We start from the raw sequence: 21,381 nt of genomic DNA, 5'->3' as shown, positions 1-21,381 counted from the left end.
ACATGAATCACATTCCATCTTCGCAACATTATTCAGCTTACATCCATCGCTTTATCAATTAAGATTATTGTCATCAAATCATCAGAAAATACGGCAAGCCATCAAAAGCTTCAAATCATCAGAAAATACTGCAAGCCATCAAAAGCTTCAAAGGGATCTTCATTAGCTGCCTGTCCGCAAAAGAATTGTCGTATGAAATTCATCCTTTATGTCTACAAGTCTTCACAACATTGCTCCAATCTCGCTATTTTGTGTACAAAGAAGCAGAGGCATCAGATATTAGATAAAAGCTTAATCTTTGTAGAAAAGCCAGTTGGTGACATTCAAATTATGATCTTTATCATTCCAATTAGTTCCTTGATTTTGCCGACAATATATACAAATTTATGCGTCCTTTTGCCCAACATCTGCTTATGGCGTTGAATGTTCTGTCTCCAAACAATATGTCAAAGTTCAGGAATCCTGTCAGAAACCTTGGGGTTGTGGAATGACCAGCCATGAGTGCTTATGATGCTAACATTTCCAAATCTGCCAAAAAACTTGCCATCATTGTTACATCTCGGTTGGACTATTGTAACAGTTTGCTGATTGGTACAGGTGATACTCTCACAAAGTGTCTTCAGAACATTCATAACACTGGGGCTCGTCACCAGTAGAAGGAAAAACATGGACCCCATCACCACCGACATCATCGACTTGCATTGGCTCCCACGTCATAAAGTAACCTTGTTCTGGTTTTCAAATAAATCCACCTGCAAACATGTATACCATGCTTTAAATTCATACTGGTTCCAGAGTGCTCCGTTCTACATCTTCCTCTGCGTACACATCAATTTGTTGAACTTCACACGCACAGCATTTGTCGACCGGTCATTTTAATGTCTTGCTCTTCGCATTTGGAACTGAGATCACATCACACTTGCAGGGTCTTTGGCCACATTCAAGAAACTATTGAAATATCTCTTCATAATTGCCTACAACCAATGACTTTTTTGCTTTAAATTATTGTTAAAATTTATTTGCTTGTATCATTTTCATTGTATTTTATTTACTTTATTTGCTTAGTTTTTAACACCTTGGTGATTATTCTTTTTGATTTTTGGCGCTTTTTAAATTAAATATCAGTGTTTGATGATAATTCTTTTAGATTTTTGGTGCTCTATAAAATTAAATGCATTTCGTCATCTTGTGGGTACAAATTGATTTGCATGTACATGCATTAGACACTATGTGCAGAGTGCAAATAGAATGCTGAAGGCAACAAAAAAAGGCCTGTACCTACAAGATGGCGGACATGTAACATCACATCAATTACTTCTATATAAATACAAGAAAAATATAATAAAATTGGCAAATAAATAATCTTTTAACATTTGGTTCTTTCTTCTTTTTATCTATTTCAGGTGCTCAAGCAGCAGGTTTCAAAGTAGAAGCCTGGTTTGTTATACTCATCGTTATCATCATTCTACTTCTTCTTATCCTTCTAATTATTTGTGTACTGAAGAGTCAAAAAGGTGGCAAATATAATGGTAAGTTTCTGTAGCAGTTGTTTGGGGTCCCATGTTCCTTACATCTGCACTCTTCCAAGTAGAATCTGCTTAGTTAATTACTAAAGAATTAAATGCCAATGCCCTATCCTTTACATCCAAATAATGTGTCCGAGGCAGTAAAAACGTAAATAATAGGCGAGATTCAGCCAAACCCATTATTTAAACGTTTTTATTGAAGAAGACACATTATTTAAGAAATTAACAGTAATACTGTATCCTTTTTTCCCAAATAATCTGTCTGAGGCAGTAAAATCGTAAATAGTGGGTGAGGCACATTGGACCCCCATTATTTTAAAAGTTTTTACTGCTGAGGGTACATTAATTGTGTGTAAAGGATAAGGCATCAACTTTCTATTCTTTTACCGCAAATATTGTGCAATTTTAAGTGAGAATTTCACTGTTTTTTCCTAATATTTGAAGTCATTTACATAAATGTGAAGCATGTACGTGTATCCAGAACAAATGACAGCGTGTGAAAAATTGTACGCTCAACCTTGTGTAATGCTCTGGGAAGGATGTACATGCTTTACATGTACTGGATTACAGATGCAATCAGGCACTTTATTTCGAATATAGGACGCATTTGGACAAATCACATTGTTGCATGATTTTGAATAATGGACGGTAGAGGTAATAAGCAAATATTGCGCTTAAATTTGCAGCAGCCTGAATCAAAAATGTTCCACAATATTAATTACCCAATTAAAAGCTGCTATTTCAGTTACTTGACGATACTTCATCTTCAGTTTCGAAGCAGGTTCAATTTAGAAGCAGGTTAACTCAAAAACTTTCAGAACTTTTGAATGTCAAACATAAATCTGTAGTATATGCTGTGTCATTACTTGGTAGATATTGCATATAATGTAGTTGAGTAGACCTATATTATGTTATCTACCACACTCTAAAGGGTAACACCCAAGTACAACACCCTAGGGCAAATCCAAGGGCTCATTTTACTTATCAAATAGTGCTGGCATGCCAGGAAACAGAATCTTTTTGAGCCAGAAATTAACTTACTGACCGTTATCTTCCTTGTGCACTTACTCGTCCCATCACATCTTGAGGTACAAGGTGGAAATCGAATTGCTGATAAAGTTTTAAAATATAGTGATGAATGATAAGTTGGTAAATAATTGTGAACATGCTTGTTTGCTCTTATTTGTTTAAGATAAGAGAAAAGAGTCAAAACTAATTTTACTTAATTTCTTTCATCTATGGAATAAATTTTACAAAACTACCAAAAGACCCTACAAAACTTTACAGAATTACGTGCATTGAAATTGAAATTGAAATTGGATATAAGATTAGGACAAAATACAAGTAGGCTACTGTTGAATGTCAATGGTGCCATATTATGCTTCAATTTACAACCAGTGATATGTTGACGTATAAATAAGATTGTTATGTTAAGCAAATAAAAGAAAAGTAAACTGTTTCCCAACTTCTGTACATAACAATACTTTCTTAGTCTTACAAATCTGTTGTGATATCTACTTTGGTGCAATATGACACTTTAGGATGGTTTTGGAGTGCAATTCTATATATTTTGTTCAAATTTTATGTCAATCAAGTATGTTATTTGATACTGCTTGCAGTCCTCAGAATTTTGGTGAAGATAAATATTAATGTGTCAGTACAGTGTCACTATGATACAGTGATACAATTCTTCTCAGTATGTACCTAAATTTGGGTATAACTTTACTTGTGCAGACACACATTCCAATTCCCCCAACGACATTGTTCCATAAACCCCAGTTTGCATTTGTGTTTCATGGAATTACTTGTGGGTATCAAAATCTCATCCTCTGCAAGACAAGGTGAATTTTTCCAAAATTTCACTGATAAATATTGCTTATTGAATTATGCTCACTGATGAGAGCTGAGACTATCATGGCATATAGTGTTCAAGGTATAGGCATAATTATATACACTATTATTTTATATACTTTTTTTTGTGATTTGGAGGTTGGACAATTTGTTTATTTTGCAGAATTTATAAGCAAGTATAATAGAACTTTATTATACAAATATATTTTTGCATCTTTAACTTTTCACTTTTCCACAACAACTGATGAAATTGGCAAAAATAAAATCCTTGTGAAATAATAGGACTATTATTATAGCAATGAAGCAAATGTCATTGCTACAGAGAGTCAGGTGCATGTACTGACATACCTCGAAGCACCTTTATTATGTTACACAAGTCCATTATCATTCCCAGGGTTTTACAGAATTATCTGATTTTTTAACCATCATGCATTGTACTTGGGGTATTATTTGATATTTGAACCTCGTAGTCGCATGTTTAGTCGGTGATGCCAACGCAGCGCCTTAGGCGCACAATTGGGCTACTTGGCGATAGCTTGCTGCTATTCAAAAACCCATACCGCTATTTGCCTAAAATTGGGCTACTTTTTAAAGTAATTTGATATTTTTATTAATAAATATGTTGAATAAGGGGCTGTGCAATAATTATGAGCCGGGGGGGTAAATTTTCCAAACGGCTCACCAAAAATCGCATGCCCCACACCCCCTCTCGGCCCGCCAAAAAATCTTTGCCCCCCCTTTGAACATGCCAAATTTTTGGGATCCCAATTTGCAAACCTTAAATGGTCTAGATGTATGTTGTAATTGCGAGTGCAGCGAGCAGGAAAATTTGCATATTTAAGCATTTCTGTACTGTTTTCCTAAGCCTTTTTAGAGCGTTTTATTAAAAAGGCGCCCCATGAATTTGTGCGGCTTGCCAAAATTGCTTGCACCCCCTTTTGGCTCCCAAAAATGTCTTCCCCCCAATTTTTTACCCTCCCCCAGGGCTCATAATTATTGCACAGCCCCTAAAGGTGCATCATTTTGGCACGATGTTGTTTTAGGTTTTCCCACAATTTCTCACTTCATAAAGCAATGAGTAGTGCATAATGGGGAGAGTCTCTTTAGGCATATACATCGGAAAGTGATATACATCAGAAAGTGATTTATCACCCGGTACTTAACAAGGATAACATTCTCAGCCTATAAATTAAGATACCAAAAAAATCATTACCGGTGTTGATCTTGAAAGCACTAATATTTTTCATTACATACTGCATTCAATATGGTTACAGGCTAAATCAACAAGACAAGATACCCTTAAATATATTGATTTTCATTTTTGCCGTCATCACTGGGAAACTAATTATGGGGCTAATTATCCATGTTTCCTCCCGGTAAACCATAAATTTGCTCATCTTCATCAGTTCATGGATGACAATGGCTGACAGGTCATTGCACTACAAGTATTTGATGCAGACAGTTTCTACACACATTTTTGACTACAAATTTTTAAAAAAATATGATTAACATGTAGCGCTACACAATGAATTGTAAATGAGCTGCATTTTTGCTTTGAAAGCAAACTCCTCTTAAACATATGCTCAAGTATAATACACTAGGATCCACAACATGCTCACCTATCAGGGCACAGTTCTTTAACCCCAATAATTGTGTACATTCATTGAATGACCTTTTGAAAATTTGGGTACAGAAACTCATATTCTGCAACTTGAGGTCAAATTTTGCACTTTTAGTGTTTAATTGAGGTTATTGAACTATGCCATTGGGATAAGGCCATCATGGTCCATAGTGATAAGTATAAGTATGTTACCATCTTTTAAATATAGTTGATTTTGAAGGAGAAAACAAATTTTTCTATATGTGACACGATCAAGGGAAATGAGTCGGATGTCGCTAATATTGATTTTGAGATATTTGCAAAGAAAGTGTTAAAATTCTTTTGTTTTATATTGTTCACAAAGAAAAGTTGTATCAACATGGGGTTTTCAGTTTCTGTAAGCTCTAAATGTCCTCTTTAGATACATGTGTAAAACTCCTTTTCGACCAGGGCCGACATGTGACTCATTCCCCTTGATCGTGTCACATATATGTAAGTTTGTTTTGATAACTCTATTTTTTATGCGGCAATATTTGTGCTTTAACTAATAATTATCGTATTCTGATTTTATTATTACCCACAGTATCAGATAAAGAACAACAGCTCAAGGGTGATATAGAAAGCACACCCCTCAAGGATGAGGGGGGATTTGAAGAATTCCAACCTAGAGAGTAAGTCATTTATCTCCTTCATTAGCATATATGTTAATTTCTCTCACCAGACTAATTAAGGAGACGGTAAAGGGAATAAGGGTGTGTGATAGCGACATAAAACATTTGTGACATATTTGATTGATTGTCACTTTGGGCATTTTCAAAGGCTGTCGCAGAGAATTAATGGAACATACGATCATTGAACAGCCAAGAACAAGAGGTGTAATGAAGATTTATGTGCTCTATGTGGCTTTTGCACACTCATGGATTCCTTTGAGTTATAGTTTGATCAGCTCGTAATCGGCGGGAATTGTTAGGCTTTTACTACGATGACGAAAAATAAGACCCACGTTAAGAGTTACTTGTATGGTCTATATTGTGTGTGTTAAAGAAAGTAGACAAAGTATAGGACTTCAATTAATAGTTCATGATGCTTCTGGCGAGATGTCACAAAACAATCAAATATGTTGATATTGAAACGTGATGTTATAAGGCTGATTACAATCTGATCAAACTATAGTCTTTATAAGGTAAAGGTTTGGGGGTCAAGCATATATGTATTGATTTTATTGAATTGACTTGAATAAAACTAAATTTTCGCACTAGTATAAGTAATCACTATGTGTTTATATACATGTAGTACAGCAAATTTTTTGACATGTGTGTTTAAAGACTACATGTATAACAGTAAGGAGAGTCTGTCTAGTGTTAAGAATGCACGCACAAGTATTGGACGACTCTGGTTAGTTTGATTTTTCAGTTGCTGATTTATTGTCATCTTTAAGATATACATTTGCAAAAGGTAGGGAGTTAGTGACAACCCCATTCTCTGTGGAGGTGGCTGTTTCTTCTGATAATGAAGATCAATGTAGGTCTTGTGCAATAATTAATATTTTGATAAATTTAAGGCCTATTCAGTGATTTGTTCTTCCAGAGGATCATAAAAATCATCAAAATTAAGATTTTGGCATCTTTGTTAGTGTTGTTAGATGTGCTAACATAACCTGCTAGTGGTTAAGCCAAAAGACATGTATTAGAGACAAAATGAGACATTTTACATGAAACTGTATTTGAATAAGGCTTCAACTTTGTCATTACTTTCCTCATTTTTTGCCAAATTTTTCATTTCAAAATTTTATGACCTATTTTCCACTTTTAAGCAATACACAATTGTAATTGTTTAACACTTTGCTGGGATCACTGAATGGGCCTTTAATCAAACTGTATCTTCATGATCATAATATAACTACATAACTTTTGTGTTTTATTTTCTAGTGGTAATCTGGATGACAATGCACCTCTAACACAAGGCTCGCACCCTAGTCTTAATGAGAGTGAGGCTGGTAGTAGTGAAACAGACAGTGTGAAAGAGTACGCCGAGGGCGGCACAGGCAAATTCAACGAAGAAGGATCATTCATAGGACAATATGGCGATAGGAAAACACGGCCGCCAGACGAAGGTCAAGATGGGGCCGCGTACTCAACGTTTGTCTGAGGACAGCTTGCCAGTGCCTCTTGAAAATAGAACTCTTATTAATGTTATTGTTTCCAAACTACTGCAAATGGGAATTTTGGGATTTTCTTGTAGTACTCTAAAGGGATATATATATATCTATATATATTTGCCCAGCTATGTATAGTCATTTTGGGCATAAAAGGATTCACTCACAGCTTGTCAAGAAACTTTGGCCAAGCAAGTTCTTGCTGCATATCCATGACCTACTATTGGACAAAATACCAAAGTGATGAAGATTTGACTGCAGAGTTGGAGTTGATCGCTCGATAGGTGGCGCTATTGGAAGAAGGCAACGCTGTGTGTATAATCATTTTTGTGTTGGTGATAAACAAAATCCTATTACAGTTAAGTCAAAAATTTCACCTTAAAATAGTCTTGCGTGCTTCGAAGTGGCGCAAGATGTAAGAAAACTCTGTGTAAAACCAACAACTATTTCATAATTATATACTGCTAGACTTGTACATTTTTTAAGATAATCAATCCAACCCTACATTAAGTGCAAATAGTATTTAGTATTGTAATAAGACTTAAGCTCATGTAACTAGTTAGATAGTTCAGTGTACAACATTGGAATGTGAGATTTGTCAAAAATTAATGTTTTATAATACAAAAAATATTAAAAAATAAAACAAAAAAATATATAATCCTTGAATTATTTCAAGTATGATGTATGATAAATTGACATGTGTATGTGATAGTGTTTAACAGTGGTCAAACCACAAATTTTAACAAGAATGTTGGATCTCTAACGAGGGCAGCAAGTCAAGATTTTGTGAAAGAGACTGCATTTGTATTTAAGTATTCAGGGTACTGCAAATTTGCATGTACCATGGACAACCAGTCAAACATGAGATATTTAAAGTTGTCTATACCTGATTACTCGTAGGGTCAAAGGTCAGTATGACCATCTACAATATATGACGGTTTGTAGTATGGTTTGCCATTTCGTGTATGGAGGAACCTTGTCTATGTATGTGCAATGCAAAAATAAATGCAACAGCAGATGTACCGTGACAGGTCAGGTTCCTTTATATACTGAATGATCTATAGTGCTATGCTGAATGATCTATAGCATTGAATATGTAACCGTTTATTTAGAACTTAATTACCAAGGTTCACATGGATAAGTTTAATGGTGCTCTGACTGGCATATTAATATTCCAGAACATATGATATATTCCGTCAACGTTCGACTAGCCATTCGTTGAATGTAATACAAATGCATTTACTTTCATGGTACTGAATTAACTCACTATTACACATTTAACTCAATTTTCTCTTCAAAATTCCAACTGATTTGATTAAAAAAGAAATGATTATGGGGAATTTAAATGAAAAAAGTGACTGATCAACTGAAGACACATAATCTGAAATCTGCACATTGTATCATATCTGCACTGAAATTTTCCAATTAATCATTTTAAAATTACAAAATAATTGTGTCTATATCAAAAAAAGTGATCACTTTTTAAAAATGTTTATAGTATCAGGGCTCAAAGTGAGGAACATCGCTCGCAAATTTTACAAAAAGAGGAAAATGATCCACTATTTCCACAGTTCAAATGGACTGTAATGTAAACATAATGCTCCAAAATGTTGTCAATGGTAGCATTATTATATTAATAACAGGAGAACCAATTTGTATAAAAATGGGTTCGCAATTGATAAATTGTGGTTTAAGTAATGCAGGTTGCATATTTTATCAAGAAAACCTTGGTGTGTATGTATGTGTAGCCAATCTATAAATTATATCAAGTACTCATATTGTACCCGAATTATGTAAGTTGTATAATTTATGAATATTTATGAGCTGGTGTATAGAAAAAGAAAAGACACATACAATGTACGGTTCCCCGCTAAGCATGTAAATGAGCATAAACGTAAGTCGTTTTTGTATGAATATGTACAATGCTTGTTTATGGACAGCTCTGATCATTTCCATCGTGAATATTTCATAAAAAAGTGAGCAATTTTGTTTTTGTTTACCATTTTTGATAAGTTGACATATATTACATCTCCAACCATTTTTTGTCATGTGTATGTATGAAATCAAAATATTGAGCGTGGATGGTGAGATTTCCATAATGGAAAAGTTTTGTTTTTAAATCCATATGGACGTTTGACCAGAAATTTTGTTTAATAATCATGTGAAATGATTAATTAAATTTGTTATTGTATGTATTACATCATAATTTACAGAAATTTTTTAAGTAGATTGACATTGAGCACTATTCCATAAGTTTTTAATCGAAAATTAAGTTTTTAATAATATTAAGACTGTAATGTGTGATAACAAATTTGTTTAATCATTGCATATTTTTAGTTACCATATTAAGAGAAGCTATACTATACAAGTTGGTATCATATACAATATGTAGCCCAATTGTTTGTAAACAAAATTAGATGTTGTTGTTTATTATTGTTATTGTAGTCAGAATTAGGACTAAAAAAAAAGAACAAATGGTGCTGTATATATAGCGTGATCAGGCGGCGCCCTCGTGTGTATTTTACCCAATGCAATTAACGACACACATCAAGGCGTCGTCTGTCTTTTTTACGCATTGTAGCCCATAACATGTGTGTCTACTTGACAATGGCCTTGGTATATTAGTTCAGTAAGACAGGTTCTTAGGTTGAACAGATTAATCAAAATTTCTTTAATTCCTTTTTTTGCCGAAAGTTCCTGTTTCGCAAACGCATATAATTTATGTTTGATCATCTAAGGCTTATGTTGACTGGTTAATAAGATCACCATGTTGTATAGACAACCAGTAAGAAACATTTCTGAAAAAATATATCAGTTGCAGCTTTTGTTAACTCATAGAAAGTGAGAGAGATCGAGTTGGTGAAATTTGGGCCCTGTTTTGTTGTTTTGTTGACAGATGTGGCTCATATTATGTATTTACATAATTATTGGACAAACAAAACAACCTTAAAAATCTTCAATAAGCCTTGAAGTTTTGTCTAGTTTAAGCCATATTTGTACAGTTCAGATTTTTTTTGTATAAACTTCAAGGCTTGTCGAACATAAATATTTAGTGAAACAAAGCAACTATTAGTATTATATTGCTTTGTTAGTTTTATTTTTTTTCCTGCCAGTCTTTTTTTATTTAAGGAGAAAAAAACAAATCAGTAGTTTATTTTATTCTATCCTCCATAAGCTTACACTAGGATTCTATTATATAGATGTTGTGGAAGGTTTTTTTTTAAAATGATATTGCTATTTTTTTGCCCATTTTGTATGTGTTTATTTACATGTTGAATTACATATTGCTATTGATTTTTAATTATGATCCATGTGTATTCCTATTGCTAATATAAAAACATAATTATGTTGGCTGCCAAATTGTATGCCATACTTCACTGATAATAAAAAAATATCGCTTCTACGGAATACTAAGATTTTAAACCAGTTTTTAAGCCCATTTCTATCTTTTATCCTAAAGATAGAAATGTCCTATCTAGCCAAATTAAGAAATATCATTAAAAACAAATCAGTTCTTTGAGCTCGGCTATATAAACTTTGTAAAAATTTGTTTTATAAATGTATGTCGCTTCTTTTCATAGATTTTCTATGCTTCAAACATTTCACAACTTTTGTGTGATTCAACCGTGTAATTATGTTATAATGCCTTTGTCAGCTGGTCAATGCTGGCCGTACAAATTTGTGCTACCAGAAGGGAAATAAGTGGTACAAAATGAGGACTGGGCTGCTCAGTGCCAGAAGTGGTTAAGTACAATAGCTGCCCTGTGAACATTTGGCAATGTACACAGTATGTTGTACTCAATCTATACATGGCAGCTATTGCACTTACCCACTTTTGGCACTGAATAGTGTTGGTGTTGAAGTTATTTTGTCATTTTGTATATCTGTTATCTGACCATATTTGGGCAACCTGTCATTTAATTTAGGTACCGGTAACTATAAGAGGAGTTGTTATGATGTGAAGCAGTACTTTAGCTATAAGGAACATTTATTCTGCTTTTTTTTTACATTATGATAAACATTGATGCATTGCAAGGTTTAACTACATTTAAGCAGGAAGTAATTCTATTGCAACTCTTGCAAAGGAAGGTTGTTCTTTAGTCTCCAAGGAGGTTAATATTAATGTCATGCACTGAAATATAATGCAAGTACAATCCTTCGTTGCACATAAAGTGGGGAAAATGGTTGAAACTGCCACTGGCAGCCAAGAAGGACTTGGTAACCACAGTGATTATAGTGGCTAGTGGTTGCTATGGCTACCAGAAATATTCACACAACCCTGAGACTTTTAATATTTCAATGCAAGGTGAAGGTTTACTCTCAAATTTTATGTTGTAATCACTATGGACCACAATGGCCTCATCCCAATGGCATAGTTCAATAACCTCAATTAAACAATCATATTGCAAAATTCGACCTCAAGTTTCAGAGTATGAGTTTTTGTACCCAAATGTTCAAAGGTCATTCAATGAATGTGCATATGTATTAGGGTTAAAGAACTGTGCTCCTGATAGATGAGCATGTTGTGAATCCTAGTGAATGCAGAATTATACACAGTTTCATACTAATGGGACTGAGGTACAAGCCATAATCTTAATCAGGTTATTTTGTTTTTGTGTCTCTATTTTCTTTATCACGGTTTATAGACATATACTAACGTACAATCATTGTGTGATATGTTCAACCTACCATTATTATTGTTTGTATTTTTGTAAGAAAAAAAATCTGTAAATGTATCAATTCATGAAAAAAAGATAATTAATGATAATTTGCTTGAGATTATGGTTTGTGCTGTAGAATTTTGCAGCTTTCTGTACAAGGCGAAATAAAACTGCTGCAGTTCATGTTTAATCAATACCAAAATGCTGTATGTTCATAGGTTTTGAGTATGTTTCTTATCAACACAGGTAGGCAATTTCATAAAGATGTCATTCATATTGTAGATTGGCTACAAACTAGTTGTAAATTGTCATGAGGCTCAAAACTGAACAAGTTGGGGAGTCTTGGAAAAAAAGCACCCTCCACTGGGAGTGGATGATCTATTGTTTGTCGCTGTCGTTGCAAGGAAAAAACATGTGCATCTGGTATTGGTAAAACATGACCAAATTCAGTCCGATAATTGAAACCTATTCCAGTTATATTACTTTCTTCATTGTAGATATATTAAATGGGGAGCTTGTGCACAATATACCTTCAGTTCTTTTTACTGTTTATATAATATAATAAATAGCAGTGCTGAATGGGGAAGAAGGCATATATATGCTAAGGCAGCTTGTTTGTACAGTAAATGTAAGGTTAATATTGACTATTACTACTACTTTTCCACATAGAGTCTATTTTATGTCGGTGTGTACATAGCACTGGCGTTCATTGTTGTATAAAACTTAAGCATCCCTGTAGACGAGGTGCTGTATGTCTCCAAAATGCATGGCTGTGGTCAAAACTTGAACATTTCTGTGACATTGCACGATTTAAGCGTAACCATCAAAACATACAGGCTGAATTGGAAGCCAAACAACATATTCATATATCAACAGTTGTATCGATGATCTGGGACACAAGAATACCATTTTCATCAAGTTTGACCACAGCCATTGCATTAGTATCTATTGTAGTCCTACTAAGCTGTAATCCTTGGTAAAAATGGGACTTGTGACCATGTAGTAGCAGTAATAGAAATGACACAATATCAAGCTGTAAATTATAAAGGAAAAAACACAAATTTATAAATAATATCAAAAATGGACATCTGTTTGAATTATTTCTCACTTCTATTATAAAAACACAAGATTTTAGGTGTAAAATGTACAGTCTCCTGCACAACCCATAATGATGTCGCAACACACAACCAGACTGCTGAAGAGACTACATGATTGCAGAAGGAGAAGTGAGATTTATTGTATAAAGGAAAGAAATCGGTGAATAGAACTTTAAGAAGGGTGTATGTAATAATTGAATGAATTGAATGATCGCAACTTTTTTTCCAAAAATATAATTATTTTTACGAAAAAATGCAAAATTTTACTCTGTAGTTTTTAAAATGCTGTAAGTGCTTGATAGATATACCTTGTTGTGTGTATCCCTTAAAGCATGCTTTGCTATTATTGTTGTTGGCTAGAGATCACAGATAGCATTTATTGAGTATTCCTTGTTGTTTTAAATCAGTACTGTATGTGGCTTTTATTGTCTCAATAAAATTGTTTGTGTCCCAGACATAAAATAATTACTGCTTGTCGTGTTTTTAATTCAAACAGGCTATTCTAGTTGAAAGCTACACTACCCCTGTGGAAGATTTTGGAAAAATCTTCTACAGGGGGAGTATGTTTTTCAAATGTAATTGGTCAGGGTTAATTATTTTTGATACCTATACTCCCCTGTAATATGGCTTTACCTATATTTTCCACAACTGAGGTGAGTATTTCAAATGGAAGTTACCCATCTGTTCTATTTTAAACTTTAGAATCTTCCACGGGGGTAGTGTGGATTTTGAATGGAATACCCCAATATATCAAAGCATTCTCTTGGTCGGCATGACGTCACTCGTGATAGATCGATACATTTTTGCCGTGATTCAGCTGTTCCATCTGGTGCCCTTGGACATGAAAGGGACACTAACTGTTGCAATTCAATAAGGAAAATCACAAAACATGTCATAAAATAAATACCTCTTGGTGAAACAATTCAAAAAGTTTGATTTCTTATCAGGGGAATAAACTCCCAATAAATACAAAAGCAAAATCAAATTGGTGATGCGGAGAAAATTGGATGGAACTGAAAGCCCCTGTACAAACCAAAAGGGATTTCATGAGGGTATCCCCTTTGACAGATGTGAGAATTGGATAAGTGCAATGGATGGAACAACCGCTGACTGAGAGAATGCAGGAAATTGCTGCAATGATAGTTGGATGCACAAAAGGTGTTTCATGCATTCTTACAACCACATATAGCCAATCAGAAATGCTGTTAGAAAAATATACAAAGTGCATATATATTGTATAATTGCACTTGTGCGCAGTTTCGCATACTGTGTGATGTGTCTTGCAGGGATTAATTTTTCTTGGAATGTGGGTGCATTGATATTTGTAAAATTTGCCAACATTTTTAGTATTTTGTTGGTTATAAAAAATAGCAGAAATTCTTGGTTGTGTATTAAATAAGTTAATAAACATGATAAATGCGGATCCCTTGTTGCTCAAGAGATTAGACACAATAATGTATTTGTGCTGATGTTGATGTGTCCAATGCACTCCTGGCCTGCAGGGCTTGTGTATTGGATGCACACATGCATTATTGGGTCCAATTTCTCTCGCAAAAAGTGCATGAGTAAAGTCATAGACTCTACTGCGACCCATACACGTTCAATCTTATTGATCAATATCAAAGACCCTAGAACCAAACACAATTAGATACTTTCTTCTCCGGTAAAGAATAAGGATTTGAGACATTTACAGACTTTTCCAAACATTTTTTAGACCTTCGTTGAATAATTAAGAAAACAAAACAAGAGCAAATTCTTACAATTTGCCGTTGTAGTGTGACGTCAAAATTGATTGTTACCAGGTCAACTGGTTCATGCTATATTTGCTCGGAACCATGATCAAAATGATCACAGTACCAAGTCAATGGATTGCTAGCAGGTTTGCAAACCAAGTGTGAACCAGTAACCAAGGTGTGACGTGATCACTACAACGTAGAATAGCCAAGGAACAGGTGAATTCTGTAGACAAAATTGGACCTTTCACTCAACACAACAACTCTGCATATAGACGAATCCAACGAGCCAAGTCATGGTCAGGATTTGGTTGGCCATGACGGGTCCCCGCATGCACCAAACTGGTGTAGTGACTGCCCAATTGGGTGGATTAAAGCCGCTTAAAATTCGATGTTAGATTCTTTTGTGTTGTACACTGTCATTATTCTTTTGTCTATGTGTAACACTTGGTACTTGGTATTGGTATCCTCCAAAAATCTCCTTGCAGAAGTTTAAACTGGAGGCTCGCGAGGGTGGATTAGTTTTTGTTTAGAGCTGGGTCTTGCAGGAGCGATGACTTGAACTTGAAGGGGTCTGGTTGCGCAACAGTTGACTGCTGAAGTTTGTTCCATGTCTTAATGGTGCACGGAAAAAATGAATTTGCATATACGTCGGTGGTTCGAGTCGGGATAACAAACTGGTTTGAGTGGCCTCTTCTGCAACGGTCTGATTTTGGTTCTGTGAATTTTTGGTAGTCTATGTCCAGAAGATCATTTTGCATTTTGTAAAATGATGTTAGTCTGTGTGCTTCACGCCTGGTCTTCAAGGGCTCCCATTGAAGAGTGTTGAGCAGCTGGGTGACACTGGTATCTCTGCCATAAGTGTTGGTAACTAAACGGGCGGCTTGTCGCTGGACTCTTTCCAAATAGGCGATGTTTTTAGATGTGTAGGGATCGCATGATGCTGCCGCGTACTCCAGGTGAGGACGCACCAAAGTACAATACAACTTCTCTTTGACGGAGGAAGAGCAATGATGGAAATTTCTCCTGAGGAAGTTTAGGACGCCAATACCTCTGCCAGCAGCATAATGGGTCTGCTTGTTCCATCGGAGATCTTTTTCAATGTGGATACCTAGGTATTTGGTGTGGTTTGTTTCCTCTAGTTTGACTCCAGTGATGCTATAAGAAGTGGTGCCTGGGCTTCTCTTCCTAGAAACACGCATTTTTTCACATTTAGTTGGGTTAAATTTCATTCCCCAATCTTCAGACCACTGAACCATAGTATTAAGGTCTTCTTGGAGTGCATCTTCATCGGCAGATGAATTTATAGGACGATAAAGGAGGCAGTCATCTGCAAATAACCTGGTTGTACTTGAAACGCTATTGTGAATGTCGTTTATATGTAATAAGAAGAGATGAGGGCCTAGCACAGTGCCTTGCGGAGTTCCACTTAAAACAGGATGCCATTCGGAACATTTACCGTTCACACACACACAGGTGATAGAATGCAGTTTAAAATACCCTCCAAGGCTGCATCATTTCACATTTTGGTGAGATGGAGCCGACGGGGACCCAACTTTGGCAGCCATTGAGGTGTAGGAATGTGTGAAATTGGATTTGTCTATACATCATATTACTCCATATTGAAAGAGGGTTTCATGCTTCCTGATCAAATTACTTAGTGGTACTGAAATCCCTAATGTGAGCTCATATTTTAGCAAGTACGGTAAAAAAACAGAAATTGGTCAAATGTTTCACAACTGGCTGGGAGCTGGCCCACATGAATCAGGCTACTACTGCAGCATAGCATTGGAACCTCTGCTAATGGATGAACATTAATAAATTACAACTAAAAGCAATTTTATATCAAATTTTATTATATTGGTCTATTCAATAAGCAAATTACAAATCATACAAGACAACAACGATTATAAACAATACTAGTGTAGCCATGGATCAATGTCACATCCCATCAAATTAATACCAAAGCTCAACATAATAAAAATGAATGGTCATCAAACAAGATGTGTCATGTGCTTTTAACCTATAACACTCTGGAGGATCTTTTACCAAAGGGAAACGAAGAAAGAAGCCCGGTGGGTTCAGTTAGGAGTACTTTTCAAGAAATATCCGCGGAATTTTCGTCTGTGTTTTACCGCTACAGTTTTTGTTTTTTTTATTTTTTCTGTCTGTTTTTTAGTAGTTCCACAAAAAAAATTTATAGGGTATTTTTTCCGAAAAAAATTGTCCTCATTTCCTCCTTGAAATGGTAAAAATAGGGGATTTTTTCAGAAAAAATGTCCTCGATTCCCTGTGATAAGGGGGTGAAATGAAAATGCATCCTCAAAATGATAAAAATAGGGGGTGTATTTGGGGGGAAAATTTTCCTTGATTCCCCGCGAAATTGGGGTCATTTTCAAATCCTGGAACGGTCATACGTCCTACTTTTAAATACAAACTGAACCCACCGGGGAAAGAAGATGAAGAGAAAAGTTGTTTTCTCCGGTCAGGTTTGAACAATGGACCCGTCGGGTGAGGAGCACTGAAACAAGGGATGTGTACACTGCCTGGCCAATGTTTTCATGTGTATTATGTGTGTTTGGATGATCCCGCAATTGGATCATTTGGGATACTACGCTTGCAGTCACTTTGTGCTGTAGCCTTCGGGTAGTTAGTGTTAGATTATCTTTGGTAACACTTTCATACAAATCAATAGGGCATCCAATGGAGCAAACTGCAATTTTTGAATTTTTGAAATACATGCGACATCTGTGATGAGCGTAAAGTCACAAGTTGGGAGTTTGAAGATGTTCCACCGGTTTAGTTGCTGTTCTTTGTTTGAAGACACCTGTATTGGCAGTGGTATGTCCTTTGTGAATGGGAACAGAATACAGCATATTCCCATTCACAAAGGACATACTACTGACTATACAGGTGTCTTCAAACAAAGAATAGCAACTCACTGAATTGGAAGATCTCAAAATCACCAACTTACAGCTTTACTCTTTTTGTGGGAACAATTAGGCACATTATAGTACTACTTCATAATTTGATGTCACTGTTTGTTCTTGTTGAGAGTGAATGAAAGCCCAGTGCTAGGGTATTATAATTAAATCAAAAAGATAACAAATTTAAGCTTCAATACTGTATTTTGATATTTCATTTGCCTATAACAAGTGTTATAAATAATCATTGGTAATTACTACATACAAACTTCTAATCTTTTATTCTTGTTATTCATTGCAGGAGCTTATGCAGACCCTGGTTTTGAAGTAGAAGGCTGGTTTATTATACTCATTGTTATCATCACTCTACTTCTTCTCATCATTCTAATTGTATGTCTAATCAAGAGTCAAAAAGGAGGCAAATACTATGGTAAGGTTCTGTACTAGCTTTGTAAGCATCAGCTACCACCTGGCTTGTTTTGGTCTTGTATATCACAAGCTCCCTATATCTGCTCTAGCATGTAAAACTGTGGGCAACTCTACATGGAAGGCAATGTTTCAGTGCATCAATGTGGATTTCTGAGATGCGGGGCAAGCAATTTTTGGCAGGCCCAGGGAGGTGCAAGCAATTTTTGACATGCTGTTTACACATTTTCCCCCTTCCTTGGGATCTATAATTATTGCACGGCCCCTTAAAAGTATAACCACTTATGCATACACACTGAGCAATCATACACAGTTCCTTTAAATAATCCCCAATATGTATGTACGTTTAGGATATGACTTGTGAGATCGCATTACGTGGACATTGCCTTAAAAAAACGTAGCAGGAAAACCAGCAAAAAAACCAACATTGTTGGTCATATATATTTGCCATACTAATATTTCACCTGTTGTAACCAGTCATAGGACCTAAGCACCAAGCGCTATTGTGCTACTGATTGGTTAAAACAGATGAAAGATAAGTATAACAAAATAATGTATATTGTCAGCGATTTTTACCCTGCTAGTCTTTCTGCTACAGTATTTTAGGAACTGTGTCCACGTACTGAATTTTCCAAACTTTATTGTATTCTGCCCATTAAAATTGAGACCAAAATGAACAAGACAAAATATTGCTTTTCATTATTGTCATCATCATTGGGAGACTAATTATGGGGCTAATTATGCACGTTTCCTCTCAATAAACCATAAATTTGCTCATCATCATCAGTTTGTGGATGACGATAACTGGTTCTGGTGTCTGCCAAACACCCCTGGAGCCAATCTAGCAGGAATGGTGCAGAAAAGTTGGGTCATATCTTGTTGGCGTTGAGCCGAGATAAGCCGCCTGAAAATGTTATGTGGTCAGGCAGAGGATTCCATTCCACCAGTGTTTTTGGTATGAATGAGGATTTATAACAGTTTTTATTTGCTGATATTTGGATGAATTTTGAATGCCTTGATGAGCGTTGGACTGGGCGTAGGACCTTTTGCATTGGGACGGTGAGGAGACACAGTTTGATGGAATATTGTTACTCTTGCTGTCATCCTGTGACAGGTCAATGCACTAAGCTTGCAATGTAGATAGTGTCCTGAATTGACACAATATTGGTCTAAGAGTTGCCATTCATGTAGGAGAAAACAGATTTTCATATCTCTGTGAGTTTGTTTTAATAACTCATGATTGTTGCTTTAATAACTCAAGTTTTTATGCAGTAATATTTTTTTTTGTATTCTGCTTTCTAATGCTATACCCACAGTATCAGATAAAGAAGATCAGCTTAAGGATGATGTAGAATTCTCACCTGTCAAGGATCAGGGGGGATTTGATGAATTCCAACCTAGAGAGTAAGTCATTTATCAAATTGATGCCCTTCATTAGCATATAGACCAATTAAGGAGATGGTAAAGGGAACAAGAGTGTGTGATTATGACATAAAGTGATTGTGACAAAATATATGTGACCCGCTCTGAAGAAACCCGCCATAAGTCGCACTCAGCCATTTCGAGATAAGGCGAGTCAAATTTAGGAAAGGGTAAAAAACCTTGCATATTTTGTTTTTCAGTTTTTATTCCAAAATTCGTTAATATGTTTACTTTAACCTACCATTGGAAATAAAATATTCTTTTACGCCTAAAACACCCAAATCTAGCATTTTCAAAAAAACCAAGTCCTGACCTTAACATGTCATTTTACAACTTCAAAGTCATTTTTCTTGCATTTTCCTTTTCTTTATGTGTCGCTTCCCCCCTTCCCACTGAAAGACCGTAGAATGAGGACCACATGTCCCAGAAACATAATTTTGATATCAAATGAAAGCGGAAGACCTATACCAAATGTCAAATGATGACATCAAAAACTCAATTTTCAAAATTAGTGACTTATATCTGGATGTGTGGGAGCGGGTCAGATATTTGATTGATTGTCACTTTGGGCATTTTCAAAAGCTGTCACAGAGAATTAATGGAATTGCAGAACATGTGAAAAGTGCATTTGTAAGAGGGTACGTAGGAAGTTTTTTGCATCCCCGTTATGGACTATTGAGGTACGTTGAATTCCATACACCCCTATTGAAGATATGACCTTAACCCTAACACCCAAAAATCTTACGATGAAAAAATCTGCGCATGCATGAATCCCAGGGTCTCATGATGGACGCAATCACCCTAAGTGTTATATATGCGACGGAATTGCTGGCGGGCAGCAATAACCCATGTAGCTACCGGTCCGTGATCGTGTGCTTGGCATGCTAGGGGTCAAAGGTTGAATCCGGGGTGCCAAGTCAAAATTCTTCTTCTCCTTGACTTTTTCGGATCTTCTTTGACTTCCGATCCCAAAAAGCAGGGTCCAGTGTTAGGGTTAATCTCCTACACAGGAAGTGTAAATTTCAAATGGAGTCACTCATTCAGGTAAAGACCATTTGAAATTCAAACTCCCATTGTGGGAGATTAAGTTCATATCTTCCATACCAGATGTATGGATTTCAACTGGAAAAACCCATGTTTAGTGGAGACTGTTTAATTAACTTCTGAAGATCAAAATGCTAATTCTTTAATAATATAACATCTTGATAATATGATTCGAAATTTCTTCATAATCTCTTGTCTTGTCTAATATCTTAATAATAATAATGTGTTTTATTTTCTAGTGATGAAAAGGCACCTCTAACCCATGGCTCACAGCCTAGTCTTAATGAGAGTGAGCCCGGTAGTAGTGAAACAGACAGTTTGAAAGAGTATGCTGAAGGCAGCATGGGCAAATTCGACGAAGAAGGATCATTTATAGGACAATATGGTGATAAGAAAATGCGGTCGCCAGACAAGGATCAAGACGGGACTGGGGGGTATGCAACATTTGTCTGAGGACAGCTTGCCAGTGCTTCTCTTGAAAATTTTATAAAACTGAACAATTTGTTTTTGTTTGCTATTTTGATAAGTTAACATATACCGTAGAATTATGTCTACAAGCCTCCAAATGAGCGTTTTAATTTTTTTGACAAAAGAGATGCAAGGCAACACCTTCCACAAAAACACTACGATTGGGCTTACAATAATACATGTTTGTACTGCTGCTTGTATCAGTAATAAAGTTGCTCAAACTCCAAATAATTTTGTGGAGGGTGTCTGCCTTTCTTCTCTTTCATAAAAAACACACCAGATTTAGAGGCAAACTTGGAGATGGAATTCTACGGTATGACATCTCCAACCATTTTTGTAATGTAAAGATTGCACTGAAGATATTGAGTGTGGGTGATGAAGTAGCTGTAGTTGTTTTTGAAACCCATTATGTTTGATCAGACTTTTATTTAATAACGATGTGAAATGATTAAATAAGTTTGTTATCATATTTTA

General features: G+C 35.6%; 2 protein-coding genes across 2 annotated transcripts in view; both read left to right on the top strand.

Moving 5' to 3' along the window:
* The window catches only part of LOC140148273 (neuronal cell adhesion molecule-like), a 56,659-nt gene extending 43,304 nt beyond the window's left edge, over positions 1-13,355 (top strand). The window contains exons 9-11 of the mRNA XM_072170168.1: positions 1,404-1,529; positions 5,561-5,648; positions 6,906-13,355. Coding sequence (XP_072026269.1) covers positions 1,404-1,529; positions 5,561-5,648; positions 6,906-7,125 — 434 coding nt within the window. The 3' untranslated portion in view covers positions 7,126-13,355. The remainder of the gene's footprint in view (positions 1-1,403; positions 1,530-5,560; positions 5,649-6,905) is intronic.
* A 3,766-nt stretch (positions 13,356-17,121) lies between these two features.
* Positions 17,122-20,996, top strand: LOC140147151 (neuronal cell adhesion molecule-like). Its single transcript, XM_072168931.1, has 4 exons — positions 17,122-17,134; positions 17,849-17,977; positions 19,290-19,377; positions 20,679-20,996. Exons 1-4 carry the CDS (start codon positions 17,122-17,124, stop codon positions 20,890-20,892), a joined length of 444 nt encoding a protein of 147 aa, XP_072025032.1. The 3' UTR covers positions 20,893-20,996.
* The last annotated feature ends 385 nt before the right edge of the window (positions 20,997-21,381 follow it).

The sequence above is a fragment of the Amphiura filiformis genome, chromosome 3, assembly GCF_039555335.1.
Source record: "Amphiura filiformis chromosome 3, Afil_fr2py, whole genome shotgun sequence".
Classification (NCBI taxonomy): Eukaryota; Metazoa; Echinodermata; class Ophiuroidea; order Amphilepidida; family Amphiuridae; genus Amphiura; species Amphiura filiformis.
Note: the sequence above shows the minus strand (reverse complement) of the source record. Positions and strands in the feature narration are given on the sequence as shown.

Coding starts and splice junctions, on each gene's coding strand:
- LOC140147151 (XM_072168931.1), top strand. Junction 17,978..19,289: donor AAAAGGAGGCAAATACTATG/GTAAGGTTCTGT, acceptor CTATACCCACAG/TATCAGATAAAGAAGATCAG. Junction 19,378..20,678: donor GATGAATTCCAACCTAGAGA/GTAAGTCATTTA, acceptor TTTATTTTCTAG/TGATGAAAAGGCACCTCTAA.